Below are 18,319 nucleotides of genomic sequence, written 5' to 3'. Positions count from 1 at the left end.
CAGAAAGATGAGGGATACACTATTTGGAGTCAGAACCGACGAAAGTTGCCAGATTTACATACAGCATTAATGCACAATGTACAAGGGAGTGAATTTAATACGTTCTACTGGGTATGTTTTTGAGGACATTCTTGAAAGTTGTATTCACATATTACAAAACCTGGTATTCCAGTCTGGAAGAGAAAGAATAGTTCGAGGGGAATTATGTCTGGAACTGAGCCTGTAATCGCACAGGAAAGAAATGTGAACTGCAATAAGAAGCCAATTACAAGATAAAAAAGGGAGGCCTTGTTGCACAGACTACTGCAAATATATCTCGCCTCTTAGAACAAAGCAGTCTCCGGAACTAACAGATGAGAAACTGGAAGTGAGAGAGGAAAGCAGATAAGCCAAGAGGTTTAGGGGCCAGGAATGGCAGTGATGTGGATGCAGCTGAAAGCAACACAGAATGTTTGTTAGCATTACCTTTGCATTGCTTTCAACTGTCCTTACTTCCCTACAAAATCTGGGAGAGCACGTAGTAATCCAAGAAGTTTTATAGGGCATGGACCAGGCAAGAATTAATGAAAGGAAGACTTTAGTTCACTCAATCCACGTCAAGTCTTTAAAAACTACCACAGTAGCTTATCATGGCTCTATTTCTCTGAGGTATAATTGATAGCTCATTATTCCCAACGTACTGAAGACTAAGGATGCTTTCAAACTTCTATAGGGAATGTATTCTGCAACATGAAGAAAAATTTCCCCATAGCTATACGTTAGTAGAAACAGAAAAGACTAGAACAAGCTGCACTGAAGACTGCTTTTAATACTATTTTCTTCATAGATAGGGTTCCCTACATTTGGTTACTGACATGTATGCAAACTAAGCCAGAGATCAGATGTATGTGATCCTTTTATTTGTTAAAAGGAAGTAGACAAAATTTAACTTAGTTATTACAAAGGTCATCAGGGAAAGAAAAGTTTTCCTGACACAACGGTGGAAAAGAAGTTTTCCTGACACAACGGTGGAAAAGAAGTTTTCCTGACACAACGGTGGAAAAGAAGTTTTCCTGACACAACGGTGGAAAAGAAGTTTTCCTGACACAACGGTGGAAAAGAAGTTTTCCTGACACAACGGTGGAAAAGAAGTTTTCCTGACACAACGGTGGAAAAGAAGTTTTCCTGACACAACGGTGGAAAAGAAGTTTTCCTGACACAACGGTGGAAAAGAAGTTTTCCTGACACAACGGTGGAAAAGAAGTTTTCCTGACACAACGGTGGAAAAGAAGTTTTCCTGACACAACGGTGGAAAAGAAGTTTTCCTGACACAACGGTGGAAAAGAAGTTTTCCTGACACAACGGTGGAAAAGAAGTTTTCCTGACACAACGGTGGAAAAGAAGTTTTCCTGACACAACGGTGGAAAAGAAGTTTTCCTGACACAACGGTGGAAAAGAAGTTTTCCTGACACAACGGTGGAAAAGAAGTTTTCCTGACACAACGGTGGAAAAGAAGTTTTCCTGACACAACGGTGGAAAAGAAGTTTTCCTGACACAACGGTGGAAAAGAAGTTTTCCTGACACAACGGTGGAAAAGAAGTTTTCCTGACACAACGGTGGAAAAGAAGTTTTCCTGACACAACGGTGGAAAAGAAGTTTTCCTGACACAACGGTGGAAAAGAAGTTTTCCTGACACAACGGTGGAAAAGAAGTTTTCCTGACACAACGGTGGAAAAGAAGTTTTCCTGACACAACGGTGGAAAAGAAGTTTTCCTGACACAACGGTGGAAAAGAAGTTTTCCTGACACAACGGTGGAAAAGAAGTTTTCCTGACACAACGGTGGAAAAGAAGTTTTCCTGACACAACGGTGGAAAAGAAGTTTTCCTGACACAACGGTGGAAAAGAAGTTTTCCTGACACAACGGTGGAAAAGAAGTTTTCCTGACACAACGGTGGAAAAGAAGTTTTCCTGACACAACGGTGGAAAAGAAGTTTTCCTGACACAACGGTGGAAAAGAAGTTTTCCTGACACAACGGTGGAAAAGAAGTTTTCCTGACACAACGGTGGAAAAGAAGTTTTCCTGACACAACGGTGGAAAAGAAGTTTTCCTGACACAACGGTGGAAAAGAAGTTTTCCTGACACAACGGTGGAAAAGAAGTTTTCCTGACACAACGGTGGAAAAGAAGTTTTCCTGACACAACGGTGGAAAAGAAGTTTTCCTGACACAACGGTGGAAAAGAAGTTTTCCTGACACAACGGTGGAAAAGAAGTTTTCCTGACACAACGGTGGAAAAGAAGTTTTCCTGACACAACGGTGGAAAAGAAGTTTTCCTGACACAACGGTGGAAAAGAAGTTTTCCTGACACAACGGTGGAAAAGAAGTTTTCCTGACACAACGGTGGAAAAGAAGTTTTCCTGACACAACGGTGGAAAAGAAGTTTTCCTGACACAACGGTGGAAAAGAAGTTTTCCTGACACAACGGTGGAAAAGAAGTTTTCCTGACACAACGGTGGAAAAGAAGTTTTCCTGACACAACGGTGGAAAAGAAGTTTTCCTGACACAACGGTGGAAAAGAAGTTTTCCTGACACAACGGTGGAAAAGAAGTTTTCCTGACACAACGGTGGAAAAGAAGTTTTCCTGACACAACGGTGGAAAAGAAGTTTTCCTGACACAACGGTGGAAAAGAAGTTTTCCTGACACAACGGTGGAAAAGAAGTTTTCCTGACACAACGGTGGAAAAGAAGTTTTCCTGACACAACGGTGGAAAAGAAGTTTTCCTGACACAACGGTGGAAAAGAAGTTTTCCTGACACAACGGTGGAAAAGAAGTTTTCCTGACACAACGGTGGAAAAGAAGTTTTCCTGACACAACGGTGGAAAAGAAGTTTTCCTGACACAACGGTGGAAAAGAAGTTTTCCTGACACAACGGTGGAAAAGAAGTTTTCCTGACACAACGGTGGAAAAGAAGTTTTCCTGACACAACGGTGGAAAAGAAGTTTTCCTGACACAACGGTGGAAAAGAAGTTTTCCTGACACAACGGTGGAAAAGAAGTTTTCCTGACACAACGGTGGAAAAGAAGTTTTCCTGACACAACGGTGGAAAAGAAGTTTTCCTGACACAACGGTGGAAAAGAAGTTTTCCTGACACAACGGTGGAAAAGAAGTTTTCCTGACACAACGGTGGAAAAGAAGTTTTCCTGACACAACGGTGGAAAAGAAGTTTTCCTGACACAACGGTGGAAAAGAAGTTTTCCTGACACAACGGTGGAAAAGAAGTTTTCCTGACACAACGGTGGAAAAGAAGTTTTCCTGACACAACGGTGGAAAAGTTAAAGCTAGCAAAAAGGAGTCATGACGTGTTAAACAATACCAGATAAGTTGGCTTTCATTAGGTACACTAATGGTGTACAAGACAAACATTCATAAAGAAAGAATAAGCTACTAGTTATACCCACTGCATGGCTGTTGCTTTTTTAAACAGATAAAAACCACATAAATCTTAGCGCAGTAACCAAGATCCTGAACTTTGCTCACTACTTCAGTAGTACCTAAAGCACAGTCACATTTAAGGGCAGTACATTAAAATGTATATACACAACTCATTTAGGGCATTAGGATGAGATTTGGCTCAGCTTCCTCACAGAAATCCCACTGACATCAAGTTTTCCACTTAAAGAAAAGGAAGTGTAATTTGGCTTACAGTAGTAGCAAATAACACAGTTTAAAATCTTCCACTGTTGGCTTTTTAATTTGTAGAGCCACTCTACTTTCATTCGAAATATAATTAAACACATGAACTTCACTCACAGCATTATTAAGAGCCTATGCCATTTTAAAGTAAAGAACGGGGCTTCTGTGTACTTCTATAGCTTCAAGAAACCACTGTGGTCTTGTGTCTGAGATGTAGAGAGCTGTAAACACAAGATGAAGAGAACAGTTGGTGTACTTCTGCAGTTAGAATAGAATTTTGCAGCTGGAAGGGACCTACAACAATCATCTAGTCCAACTGTCTGGAATTTTTCAGTAGAAAACTTCAATTCTAATAGACATACAAATGTGAAAAGCTTACATACTCCAGTCTTGTCTTCTGAGTAAGGTTTCTATTTAGATTTCAGAAGTTAAATAAATTCACTTTCTAGCTGAAAACAGGCTACACTATCAAAATACCCAGCCTGTAATTGAAAGCACTCAATGTTCCTACTGTGCAGTAAGTTGAAGCAACACCAGAAGACCTATCTTTCCAGCAATTCCTCAGTGATGAAAAGGAGCCAGTATTTTCAGAAATGAGAACAAGTTGCAACAGGTATCAGACTAGTTCCATGGCTAATTCTGGACAACTCATGTGTAGAAATAGTGAAGTACAAATACACCAGAAAACTGAAAAAGCACCAGGTCTCTAGTCATAACATAAACAAAGCAAAGTATAACTCCAAGAAATAGAGTGCAGAACACATGCTGGCTAGTGATAAAAAATTGTGAACATCCAGGATCTTTCTACCACAATTTCGTGAGAAGAGTAAAAAGCCTCCTTCAAATAAATGCATTGTTTGGCATCTATGTATGAGATCGACACCACTTTAAGTTTCTTATGTACATAAGCAGACTACCCACAAACAGACACGTGCCAACACTAGAACAGCACTGCAGATTTATAAAGGTTCTCCTGGGGTTGACAGCATGACCTAAAACTCAGTTAAGACTAAAGACTGTAACAAAAGCATGCTGAATAACTGAACAAATAAAGTTTTGAACAACATCAGAAGTATTACTGTCCAGCTGAGTGTAGGAGGTGACAGTTTCCTCAAACATTTCTGTGGAGAATGCTTGCCACATTCTTTTGGCTACTTGCCATACATACCGTAAGCACCCCCACCATGTTTCTCAATTGGTTGCCTTCTGCCTACTCAAATGCAACTTGGGCAGCAAGAATAAAATAAGTGGCATCAAGAGCGCTGAACACATTAAAACTCTGTGAAGCTTGCAACTTGCCCTACTTGGTGCCTCTCTCCTACAAACAGAAGAGTTTTCCAAAAAGGGAAGAGTCAGGAGTTTCGTCTGAAACCAGCCCATGTGTAAGATGTGTTAACATGCTATTTCTGCTAAAGCAGAAGAAAAGATATTACAGCAGAACAGAAGAAAATGGAAAGAGCAGACAGAATGATAATCTACATGCAGAACATATGGACAAGGCTTCATTAAAATGTTCAGTTCATCTCTATTAGTGCAGAATTACTCTCTGATATTCAAAAGTATTTAGATTCTTGAAGTCTTTTATTATGCAAGTATCACATCTCCCTCGAAGGCCACAACAGGACAGCTGCTTTACAGAACGGTTATAAAAATCACAGAACCGTTAAGGTTGGAAGGTACCTCCGGACATCATCTAGTCTAATCCTAATGCTCAGAGTAGGATCAACTAGAACAGATTGCTTAGGGCCTTGCCTAGTTGGGTATAACAACCCCATTGCCTGGATAATCTCTTCCCTAACAATGGCTGGACAGTCAACTCTTGACCAGAGATGCTCTAGGGGACCACTTGAAAAAGGGTTGCTCTTGAAAAAGAGATACCTGGATTTCATTAGGACCCAAAGCAACAGAGTGTAAAAGCATTTTAATTTTAAGAGACTCCTCCACACAGAAAATGTTAGCAAGACTGCCATTCATACCAGCTAGCAGGTGGAAGACTGACGATAACTTTAACTTCTGGCTAGCAGCTACTATCCATTCCCTTAAACCATTCCCCACAAAGCTTACTTGCTCTTTAACCATACAGGATGGAGTTTCATATTTTAGGTCTGGATTCTTTCTGAAGGAGTTGTTCAACTGGCCAAACTTGTGAATAAAGGTCTTCACTCTGTGTTTGTTTGGCCTAACACACAGTGATTCTTGGGTCATGGCTCCCCAAGTCTCAAAAAGACAAAGGCACCTAGTTTATATTTCAGACACTAGGGGCAAAATTCACTTTGCAGTTATGATGCCTAACAGTAGACACATGCAAGGCATCATACTCTGTTTACACATTAGACACCCCTCCAGAGACCTACTGTATACAAGACACCAATTCTGCTGACCAGCCACTCGGTGTCCTGAGTACAAGCCCCCATTATAGTCAATGGAATTCAATACACAGGACCTCTAAGGATAATTAAATTTATTAATCTTGACCTGAATTTCACAATACAAGAAAAGCTGCACACACATTGCTTCCAGACAAAAGCAAAACCTCCAATCATCAACCCCTCCAGCCAAACCAAAAAGAACACAGCTGAAAGCTTGAAGACCCCAGAACCATTGCTAGAAGTGGCAGAGAAAAGAGGCTTGGATTAATTCAAGAGAGGGTGTGTGTGTGCATGTGCACACACATGTTCTAGGCCCAAAGGCAATGACTAGCCATTTAAATACTAGCTTCAAAAATCTCTGAGTAGAGATTACTCAGCTGCAAGAGAAGATTCCCAGACTTGGGATACCAGTTCAGCAACTATCAACAGATTAAAATCAAACAAAAAGGAAAGGGAGGAATTAACTAGAACAAAACATTCCGTGGCAGCTGAACAGAGAAACATTTTCCCACTCCTCCTCATTTCTATATGATTTTCCCATTTCCAAAATTGTTCAAGCTGCACAGCGATATGAGAAAAAGAATGCAGTGACATGCAATTACAGCCTGTATAGCCTGATGGTTCAGGTCATCATAAGGGTGTATGTTATATTTAAGAAGGGATGCTCTTGTTCAAGTCAGGAGGAAAAAAAGGAAAATGTAATTTTCCCTCCTACCAGCGAGGTCAGCTTTGCAAAGAGTGACATACTTCCATTCCACCATAGATAGAGTGTGTGCAAACCAAAGCAAAGCACTGTCGTGAGAATAACAAAATTGATCTTTCCAAAGGGGAAGAAAGTGTGAAATATGCAGAACTCTAGCTGTGGTCGAAGTATAGGTTTATGTACATAAGAATGGGAAGCCTCCAATTTTTTTGTTTTGTGTTCACAATCTGCAAGCAGTCCTCATCCTGCAGATGAAGCTATGGTAACAGGCTCTTATACGAGCAGCTGAAGGACAAAACAGGATAATGGTAAGGACTGAAAGATCTGCTGCAGAAAATTCAGGCTGAAGCTTACTATGTCTTGAAAGAGGCACTCGTAGACAAACACAGAAGCTAACATCTTCCAAGATCTTGTGTTTGGTCAAAGAGGACACCATTCTGCAGATCATCTACAACACCTTCAGTTTTCATACTTCAGACTTAACTGCATCTATCTATAAATTTGTAGTCCATGTTTCTGAACAGCACTGTTATTCTCCGAAATTCTTTCCTGAGGAAGATACCAAGTAATTTTTCAGCTTCAAATTTCATGGTGGAATTCACTTGAACCTTAAGGCCAGAAAAAGCACTAGGCTGTCTTGTCTGAATGACTGGAAGTAGTTTTTACATACCTACCCACACTGAGATGGACAACTTGTGTCTGAATACTTTGAATGTATTTCAAAAGACTCTGGAGGCCCTTCAAGAAGTGAAGGAACTAAATAGTTCACATTAAGTATTTTCCAGTGCTTAATCGCCTTTGACATAAAAAACATCACACACACTATGTTTGTTACTCACATTTGAAAGTCCGAGGTTTTTTTGCCTTCATCCTTTTTCTGCCTTTCCTTACTATATTAAGGAATCCTGTATTACACAGTAATTTGTTTCCTGTGAAGATCTCCCTACAGGTTAGAAACCTTGATTCTGCAGAAGAGTCTTTTTGGTCTGGAGGGCACAGTCTCTCAGCCTCATATACCTTACTTTTAACTATCTGCCTTCGCAAAGAAAACACTTTCTTTCGAATAAAGGCTGTTTGCCCCATTTCCCTTCCGAGCTATTATCATCTGGGTCAGCAGATGTCAAGAAGGATGGGTTGCTTGGTTTTGGTTTTTTTGGAACTACAAAACTCTAGAATTAAGACTGAGTAGGAACACTATGGTGAAATGCTGATATCACAAACTGATCATTTTTAACTTGACTAGCTCCTTACACAATCTTTTAGTTCTACTAGCCTCATAAAACTTGAGTGACAGCTGAAAGGGAAAAATTTGTACAGTTTTTGACAGATTGTCTACCCGTAAGGTGGGAATGGTCCCCTCTCCTAGTTTTACAATTGATCTCATTGACATTCCGTATAACATAGATTGGTTTACTCTTAACTACTAAAGCTATTACTAGATATTTAGTGGGAAAAAGGAGAACCCACACGTGCTGTTTGGGAATCAAATAACAGAAGGATTTACTTGTATTCCAGATCACATGAATTCTGTGCATGAACTACTAGGTATCAGTTGTCTGCGTCTCAGTATGGTTGTTGACCAAAACATCAGAGAGCTGCACAAGATGCTGCCAATTTAAATCTAGTGTATAATACCAGCTTCATGATATTGAGGTTCGTATCAAGACCTCTTGACATTACTTTCACTGAAACAGCATCTATTAGTGTTCTACAACCCATTAGACATCAAAATCAGATGCTAATTGCCTAGATTTTACTCCTGTCTTGTTCTTTATTACAGTTCAGGAACTGCATAGTGTAAAAAACCTGTAGGTTTATGCTCTAATATAGTAGTCCATAAAACATGGCTCCATTTATCTTTTCACCTAGCATTAGTTTTTCTAATATATGGAAAACCACTTTGTTATCCAAAACTCTAAGATACCATTCTCCTACCTTTGAGGCAACTTTTGAACAAGAGCAACTTATTTAAGTATATAGCACATGTCAACAGGGTAGAAAGGAACAAAAAGAAAAGAATACAGTGACTACATACACCACATTTATGTATATACCTAAACTAAGGAGTGAGTCACAATGGAAGAGTGATTTACCACTCAAAGATTGACCTGTGTGCATCCAAGCCAACACAGTTCATAGCAACTGCAGATATAAAACAGTGAGTTATTCGCTACAAAAAGGGGACATTTGTTTTCTCTTCTTAGCTTAGACAAAAATGATTCAGCTTCACCAAGCACCATCTCTGTGTCACACTGCAGTTTCAAATCAGTAAGACTGGTGTTACATCTGTCAGCAAATGCTGCATGACTGTGTAGTTCAATAAGAATCTGACTAATAGATCGTGCCATCCTCTCTCAGCAAAGGCTTTAGGGATCTCTCAGGAGGTCATCTTAATTGCAGCCACAAGCTCCTAGACATCTAATAAACTTGACATGACATAGATGATAAGAAGCTACATAACGAACACAATGAGAACATCAGGATTTTGTTCCAGCTGTTCTTAAGAACCCTGTCTGCCTTGTAGTGAAACCTTGTAAGATGTGTACTCCCTACTATAGTCCTGGGAAAACAGAGCATCTTCACCATTTCAATTTCTGCACGCTATCCATTTTTCACAACACGTTTCTCATACTGCACCATTATCTTGATCTCACCTGGCACAATCAAAGAGACCTCCCTCAAAACATCTAAAGATATCTCACCCACCCTTACTAAAGAAGCTCAACTTTGCTGAATATTATTATTAGTAAGAGTAATAATTCTGGCTAGTCAAAGTTGGGCCAACTGTAAACACTAGCTGTAAGAGACTCTTTTTTTTCCTCTCTCTTCTGAGAGAGCAAGCAAAACAGAAGGAGCTAGAAGCCATTGTGCAGCAGGACAGTATGACGTAGTCGCCATCACAGAAACATGGTGGGACTGGAGTGCTGCGATGGAGGGCTATAAGCTCTTCAGGAGGAACAGGCAAGGAAGGAGAGGCGGTAGGGCAGCTCTGTATGTTAGGGAGTGTTTTGATTGTACAGAGCTCAATGATTGTGATGACAGGGTTGAATGCTTATGGGTAAGGATGAGGGGGAAAGCTAACAAGGCAGATATCCTGCTGGGTGTCTGTTATAGACCACCCAACCACGACAAAGAAGCCGACGAAGAGTTCTACAAGCGACTGGCAGAAGTCTCACAGTCGCAAGCCCTTGTTCTTGTGGGGGACTTCAACTTACTGGACGACTGCTGGAAATATAACACAGCCGAGAGGAAACAGTCCCGGAGGTTCCTGGAGTATGTTCCTGATGCAGCTGGTAAGGGAGCCTGCCAGGGGAGGTGCCCTGCTTGACCTGCTGATTACAAACAGAGAGGGTCTGGTGGGAGAAATGAAGGTTGGAGGCCGTCTTGGGCTTAGCGACAATGAAATGATAGAATTCCCAATTCTTGGCCAAGTAAGGAGGGGGGTCATCAAAACCACTACAAAGGACTTCCGGAGGGCAGAATTCGGACTGTTCAGGATACTGGTCGAGAGGGTCCCTTGGGAGACAGTCCTGGAGGGCAAAGGGATCCAGGAAGGTTGGGCCTTCTTCAAGAAGGAAATCTTAAAGGCGCAGGAGCAGGCAGTCCCCATGTGCCATAAGACGACCTGGCTGGGAAGACGACCAGCCTGGCTGAACGGGGAGCTTTTGCCGGGACTCAGGATAAAAAGGAGAGTTTATCACCTTTGGAAGAAGGGGCAGGCAAGTGAAGAAGAGTACAAGGAACTTGTTAGGTCATGCAGAGAGGCAATTGGAAAGGCAAAAGCCCAGCTAGAGTCATTCTGGTCACGGTCGTAAGGTATAACAGAAAATGCTTCTATAAATACATTAACAAGAAAAAGAGAGCCAAGCAGAATCTCCATCCTTTACTGGATGCGGGCGGGAACATTGTCACCAAGGATGAGGAAAAGGCTGAGGTACTTAATGCCTTCTTTGCCTCAGTCTTTAATAGCCACACCAGATATCCTCAGTGTATTCAGCTCCCTGAGCTGGAAGACAAGGATGGAGAGCAAAATAAACTCCCCACGATCCAGGAGGAAGCAGTTAATGACCTGCTATGCCATCTGGACACTCACAAGTCTATGGGGCCTGATGGCATCCACCCAAGGGTGCTGAGGGAGCTGGCAGAGGAGCTTGCCAAGCCACTCTCCATCATTTATCAACAGTCCTGGTTCACAGGGGAGGTCTCAGGCGACTGGAGGCTTGCCACTGTGACGCCCATCTACAAGAAGGGTCGGAAGGAGGATCCGGGGAACTACAGGCCTGTCAGCCTGACCTCGGTGCCGGGGAAGGTTATGGAGAGGCTCATCTTGAGGGCACTCACAGGGCATGTGCAGGACAACCAAGGGATCAGGCCCAGCCAGCACGGGTTCATGAAGGGCAGGTCCTGCTTGACCAACCTGATCTCCTTCTATGACCAGGTGACCCGCCTAGTGGACGAGGGGAAGGCTGTGGATGTTGTCTACCTGGACTTTAGTAAAGCCTTCGACACTGTCTCCCACAGTATTCTCCTGGAGAAGCTGGTGGCTCATGGCTTAGACAGGTGCACTCTTCACTGGGTAACAAACTGTCTGGACGGCCGAGCCCAGAGAGTCGTGGTGAATGGAGAGAAATCCAGTTGGCAGCTGGTCACAAACGGAGTCCCCCAGGGCTCAGTTTTGGGGCCAGTCTTGTTTAATATATTTATCGATGATCTGGATGAGGGGATTGAGTGCTCCCTCAGCAAGTTTGCAGACGACACCAAGTTGGGAGGGAGTGTTAATCTGCTCAAAGGTAGGAAGGCTCTGCAGAGGGATCTGGACAGGCTGGATCGATGGGCCCAGGCCAATTGGATGAGGTTCAACAAGGCCAAGTGCCGGGTCCTGCACTTGGGTCACAACAACCCCAGGCAACGCTACAGGACTGGGGATGAGTGGCTGGAAAGCTGCCTGGTGGAAAAGGACCTGGGGGTGTTGATTGACAACCAGCTGAATATGAGCCAGCAGTGTGCCCAGGTGGCCAATGGCATCCTGGCCTGTATCAGAAATGGTGTGGCCAGCAGGAGTAGGGAGGTGATCGTGCCCCTGTACTCGGTGCTGGTGAGGCCGCACCTCGAATACTCTGTTCAGTTTTGGGCCCCTCACTACAAGAAAGACATTGAGGTGCTGGAGCCTGTCCTGAGAAGGGCAGCAAAGCTGGTGAGGGGTCTGGAGCACAAGTCTTATGAGGAGCGGCTGAGGGAACTGGGGTTGTTCAGTCTGGAGAAGAGGAGGCCGAGGGGAGACCTTATCGCTCTCTACAATTACCTGAAAGGGGGTTGCAGAGAGGTGGGTGTTGGTCTCTTCTCCCAAGTGACTAGTGACAGGACAAGAGGAAATGGCCTCAAGTTGTACCAGGGGAGGTTTAGGCTGGATGTTAGGAAAAATTTCTTCACTGAGAGAGTGGTGAGACACTGGAATAAGCTGCCCAGGGAAGTGGTGGAGTCACCATCCCTGGAGGTATTCAAGGAACGTGTGGATGTGGCATTGTGGGACATGGTTTAATGGGCATGGTGGTGTTAGTTGAGGGTTGGACTTGATGATCTTACAGGTCTTTTCCAACCTTAGTGATTCTGAGATAGATTTTTTTGGGGGTAAGGAAAAAAAAAAAAGGCTGTGCACTTATAACATCACTAGTCACCAAGACCAGTCACCTGCTAGCACACGTGTAAACTTCCTACATTTCCGAAAGTTTAAACCTTACTTCAACCTGAAGATCTCTTAACCTGATGCAAACAGCATATGGCTTGAAGTGAACATCAAACTATACCACACATGTGGGCTAAAGTTAAATGTTACAGTAGATGCTCGGGGTAACATGGAAAACAGACAAATAGTACTGTAATGGCCTAAAGCACTGCCATAAGAACAGCTGAAAACAGTAAAAAAACATCATTCAGAGTTCAGTTTACTGAAGAGAAAAGAAATCTGGAATTTTTAAAGAGACAGCTTGCTCCCTCTGCTCACATGAAAGTAAAATGAAGCTCAATATAATAGTATTTACAAAACAAACCCTGAAACTGGCAGGGGTAATATCACTGAGCACAGGAAAAAGTTCAACAAGACTGTGCATAATTTAAGTTTCATTTAAAAGGAATCTTCATAAGTTCATATTATATAAAATATAAATACAATTGAATGTCTACATAGCCTTCTTTAGGAAGTAAATATATCAGCCTTTCCTGTGGCTTGAATATTTCATTGTTAACATAATATCCAGCAATTTTTGCAGGCATCCCCACATATACCTATAACAGAAATCAATATTATACCAAATATCGCATCATTACAAAGTACTGTAAGTTTCAATGAGAGAGAATTTTTCTTTTCTTTCTAGTCATCCAGGGTGTTTTAATTTAAGCCATTAGACAGCCCTTAATAGAAATGCAAACTTATAGAGAACAGTTTTCAACCTTTTGGACTAAAGACAACTGAAAACATAAGAAACTACATATCGCCTATTGGAAATAACTATCAGTGCTGGTTTTGGCTGGGATAGAGTTAATTTTTTTCATAGCATGGGGCTATGTTTTGGATTTGTGCTGGAAACAGTGTTGATAACACAGGGATGTTTTCGTTACTGCTGAGCAGTGCTTACACAGAACCAAGGCCTTTTCTGTTTCTCACCCCACACCACCAGTGTGTAGGCTGGGGGTGCACAAGGAGTTGGGAAGGGACAAGGCTGGGATGGCTGACCCCGACTGACCAAAGGGTTATCCCATACCATATGACACCGTGCTCAGCAATAGAAGCTGGGGGAAGAAGGAAGGAACATCTGGAGTTATGGCATTTGTCTTCCCAAGTAAGCGTTATGCGTGACAAGGCCCTGCTTTCCTGGAGATGGATGAACACCTGCCTGCCAATGGGAAGCAGCAAATTTTGCTTTTTGCCTATTTTGCTTTCCTTGCGTGCGCAGCTTTTGCTTTACCTATTAAACTGTCTTTATCTCAACGCACGAGTTTTCTCACTTTTACCCTCGCAATTCTCCCCCCCATCCCGCTTGCAGGCTGGGGTTAAACCACAACACAATCTTAACTTTTTATGGATTGCTCTGAGATAGCCCATAGGTTCCAGAAATCTATTGATAACAAGCTCAAAACTAGCACATTCATTGTTTAAAAAAGTAAAATAACCCCAAACCAACATACCAAGATGGCACACATCACCTCCTCCCCCACTTACCCCTTTTACTAAATAACACAAGTACATACACACCTGTTCCAAAAAAAAATAACCTAGTATGTTTAAACAGAGTACTATCTATCTCTTGTGGACAATCCCATCTCACTGCAAAGTAGCTAAGAATTGCTCCAAAGTATAATTTCTAAAAAGAAACCAACACAAAACCAACCCCCCCCAAAAAAAAGAAACAAACCACCCATACAAAACATGGAACACCAAAGACCACATTATGTCAGGCTCTACATATTCAGCTAACTGTGAGCATGATGTACCCTCACAGACTTTCTAAATACAAAGCCACTGGATTCATCATTTCTGCCTGTTCTTTCATTACCATGATGGCCTTTCTCCTTGGCTACATTTCTCATCCAGGCACAAGGTTGAAGTCAGCAACAAAAAAAGCCCTAAGGTTTTGTTTTTTCCCCCCATAAAAGGTTTTAATGGCAGAGTCAGTTACACTTACTCAAGTGCAACTTCTACTTTTAATCACAAAACCCAGATATTTGTGATTTATTCAACTACAATCCAAGTAAAGTTTAGATCTTAGTAAGCTGTAATAAATCTTTGGTCATTAAAAGCAACATGCATTGTTAATTGCTTGGGGGTGAAAGGGGAGCAAGAAGAAAATAGCAATAGGCATAAAACTCCATTTCTAATTAATATTTCCCTTACTGATAAATATGTATTGATGAAAGAAAAGACATCCACCCTAAAAAAATGGGGTTTATCCTTTTTCTTTCCCAGAAAAAGCCTCAAAGTGTTTTCCAAAAATTACATTGAGTTTAAAAAACAAACCCCCAAAAAATAAATCAAGATCTGTAAGAAGCAAGGCTGTTCTTAAACAGTTAGAAAGAGGAAAAAAACGGTATCTTTTTCTGCAAGAATGAAGTTGTTTAATATCTGATACAGCCATTTAAAAAAAAAACAGAAACCCAACAAACCAACAAGACCCTAAAACTAAGGAACTGCAATCTCATTTCAATCCCTATTAAAAGTATGAGCTTCCTGTCCCAAGCCCAAGTCATTTGACTCATCACAAAGAAATGAAAATAGCATTCCTCAATGCAATACTCTCACTGTTTAAAACCTTTTGTTACTGTCATTACTGATGACTATCAACTGGCCGCATTTGATTTTCAGTTTAATCTCTCAAATACGAAGTCTCCTTTAGTACCACTAGATAATCCTTTGTATGGCATACTAACTTTCATATCACTTATTAGCAGTTAAAGTTGATTATGTATACTACACCTACACCAGTATTTTAAGTCCACCCTTTAGGAGCTGGAATGCCACTCTATAACCCTTTACGATAGTGTTACATTGGAGTCGCACAAACTTTCCAGAATGACTACAGCTTTAAAGATGCAATTGATGATGTTTAACAGCTATGAATTATGAATTCAGCTGTCCCAGAGAGGATATCATCCTGTCAGTAATACATACATTGACAATTGCTAGTACCTCTAGCCCTGTTAGGAATCATTGGTACATGCGCAACTGAAAAACAAAAAGCCCCACAAAACTCAAAAAACTTTGCACTTCCTCAGTTACACCTGCTCAACCCTTTCCTGGCAAAGTGAAATGCATTTCACTTACCTGCAATGCTGGCTTACTGTCCTTCAGCTATTTAGATTCTCTTCACTGACAATAAGACACATGATGTACAAGCTGTTTACCATCCCATTTATTCTGTACTATGGGCCAGTTCAATACAAAATAAAAAACTTCAGTGTTCACTTGTAATGCAGACAAAAATCTATCCTCAGCATCTTCAATCTACTCCTATACAGAGGAGCAAAAACAACCTTGAAGAGAAGCATCTATACCTTCTTTTTCAGCTCTTTTCCGAGACACCTGTCTTTTTTTCAAATATATATAGTTTTACACAATAGAAAGTCAACAGTTTCCATATATGCTATCAGCTGCAGAGGCTGATCAGATGAGGATGTAAATTCTTCCAATTTTGTTATTTCATCCTGAGTGACCACGTGGCATCCTGTCATCCTTGTATTCATTGCTGTATTTTCTTCCCAATCTTAAGTCATCACTCCTTAGAGTGCCCAAAGAAAACACAAGTGATTTCTAACTTTACACAGTAAAGACAGTCACTCAGCATGATCATTTTTGCTTTCTCTTCTACCCTACATAAACAAGGGGTTTTTTATTTGACATTTGGTTTTCAACAGTTGGAGTGCTTTGGAATTTGCTTCCCCCACCCTCAGCTCTAGAGTCACATGTTTATTTACAAGTGAATAAACTCACTTTTCCCAACTCTTTAACTTTCTCCCACAAAACATCAATCTGTAATTCTCTACCTTTCAAAGGAAGTCACACTAGAACCAAAACAGTTACTCCATCAGCCTTTTCTATTTCTCGAAATGAAGCTGCATCTAAAACACAGGTAATACTACTCTGGTTTTATTCTTTCTTCTAAACTATCACTAGTTGCAGTCAGCCAGCCAATAGCTTAAACACTGTCCCTTGCTGTGCAGTCTCACTCTCTCATTGCTATCCTCGCAGGAAGGATTCGAGTTGTAGGATGCTGGAACTGTTTGAAAACTCAAGAGCCAGCCACAAAGTCACCACAGTAGGTAAGCATTCAGCTCTCTTACAGCTCAGCCCTCCTCAACCCCCCTTGAGAATGAGCTATCACTTAAAGAACACCAGTATTTTATTATCACATTTGTCCTGCGCAAGGCCGTGTCTTATAAAATGTAAAGGCAAACCAAATGGACTGAAATCATACCTGGATAGAGGAAGGCTGCTTTTTTTTTTTTTTGCAAGCACAGTGCCATGGTTATTTCAGAACTGTGCTAACACACTTTAAATAAGCCAAGCTACACGGTCACTGACAGTGAGTACACATACACGTGTGTACTGAGGAAAAGGGTGTTCATCTTAAAATACTTTGTTATTAAAGAACTAATTTTATTTACTCCTCCCACCCCCCGGTAGGAATGGGCAGCAGCAGGAACTCTCCCCGGCGCCTCCGAGCCAGCGGGGTACAGGACAGGCCGCCCGCCTCCCCCGCTGCCGGGCTCCCCTCCCCGCACACCCCGGGCTTTCCACCACCCTCACCCGCGGGGAAGGGCGCCGAGGAGAGGGACACGCGAGTCCCGCGGCGCGGCCGCGAGGAACCACGGCAGCACGGTACGCCGGGACGGAAACGCGCCTCAGCTGAGGGCGGCCGCGCCTGGGGCCGTTAACCGCCGCCCCTCCCCGGCTCCCTCTGTCCCCAGCCCCAAGGAGCTGGCACGGCAGCAGTGACGCCCCTCGCCCGGCACGGCCTGGCCTGGCCTGGCCTGGCCTTGCCTTGCCTTGCCTTACCTTCCCTCCTGCTCAGGGCCATGACCCCAGGCACACGGACGGCCCCCTCCAAAGAGCCCGACCTACCCCGCAGAGCCAGCAGCTCCGCGCTCGCCTTTCTTCCTGCTCGCCGCCGCGCCTGTCCGTCACGGAACTGGAGGCGCGCCATTGGCGGAGGCGGGGTTGGGGGCGTGCCCGCGCCGCCGGCTGGGAGCCCCGCGGCCCCGCCCCGCTCGCCCGCCCGCCCTCGCGCCGTAGCCGTTGCGGTACCCGCGGGCTCCGGCAGGGGGAGCGCGGCTGTGTAGCGCCGGCGGGCGCCGCCGCCGCGCGCGCGGGAGCGAGGGCGGGGGTGCGCGCGGGGACGGGGGGGGCGGCGCGCGGCGGGCGGCCCCGGCGGTGCGCGGGGAGCGGGCGGCGGCGGCGGCGCCCCGGCGGGGTGAGTCGCGCCGGGGTGATGCTGGGCGCACGCCGCTGCTCCCGCTCCCGCTCCCGGCCGGGCGTCTCCTTCACCTGACCGGCAGCCCCGCGCGCAGCCCGCACCCGCCGCGTTAATAATGCACTAGAATGTCAGCGCTGAAAAAGGTAGGGAGGGAGGGAGGGAGGGAGGGAAGGAGGGGGCCGCCGTCGGGGCGGCGGGCGCGCCGCGCCACTCGCGGGATGCCCCCGCCCAGGCAGCGGAGGGAACGGGGGTGCCGGTGCCGCGGGTCCGGCCGCTGCGTGCGGGGACGGCCGCCGTCGGGGACAGGTGCCCAGGCAGCGGGGCGAGGGCGCGCCAGCCGCGCCGTCGGTAGCGGTGTCCTCCCCCATCGTCCGCGCGTCCCGGCGCCGCGCTGGCCGTGGCGGGGTCTCGCCGTGGCGGAGGTCTCGCCTCGGCACAGCCCGGGCAGGACGGTTGCGCGGCGGAGTGCGCTGTGCCGGCGCGGGGCGGCTGCGGGCTGGCACCGGCGGCGGAGCGCGGGGAGAGACGGCGGGGGCAGGGCACGGACGGACTGTCCGTGCGGCCGCTTTGGCCGGAGGGAGCGGCGGGGCGGGGGATGCTGCGCGCGGAG

General features: G+C 44.3%; 1 protein-coding gene across 1 annotated transcript in view; it reads right to left on the bottom strand.

Annotated features, from left to right (window-relative positions):
* ERICH1 (glutamate rich 1) overlaps nt 1-17,439 on the bottom strand; it is a 108,365-nt gene extending 90,926 nt beyond the window's left edge. Inside the window, exon 1 of the mRNA XM_059831768.1 lies at nt 17,292-17,439. Within this exon, the coding sequence (XP_059687751.1) occupies nt 17,292-17,439 (148 nt within the window). The remainder of the gene's footprint in view (nt 1-17,291) is intronic.
* Nucleotides 17,440-18,319: the final 880 nt, after the last annotated feature.

This window comes from Gavia stellata, chromosome 2 (assembly GCF_030936135.1).
Source record: "Gavia stellata isolate bGavSte3 chromosome 2, bGavSte3.hap2, whole genome shotgun sequence".
In the NCBI taxonomy this organism is placed as follows: domain Eukaryota; kingdom Metazoa; phylum Chordata; class Aves; order Gaviiformes; family Gaviidae; genus Gavia; species Gavia stellata.
This window is presented reverse-complemented; position numbering and strand designations above follow the sequence as displayed.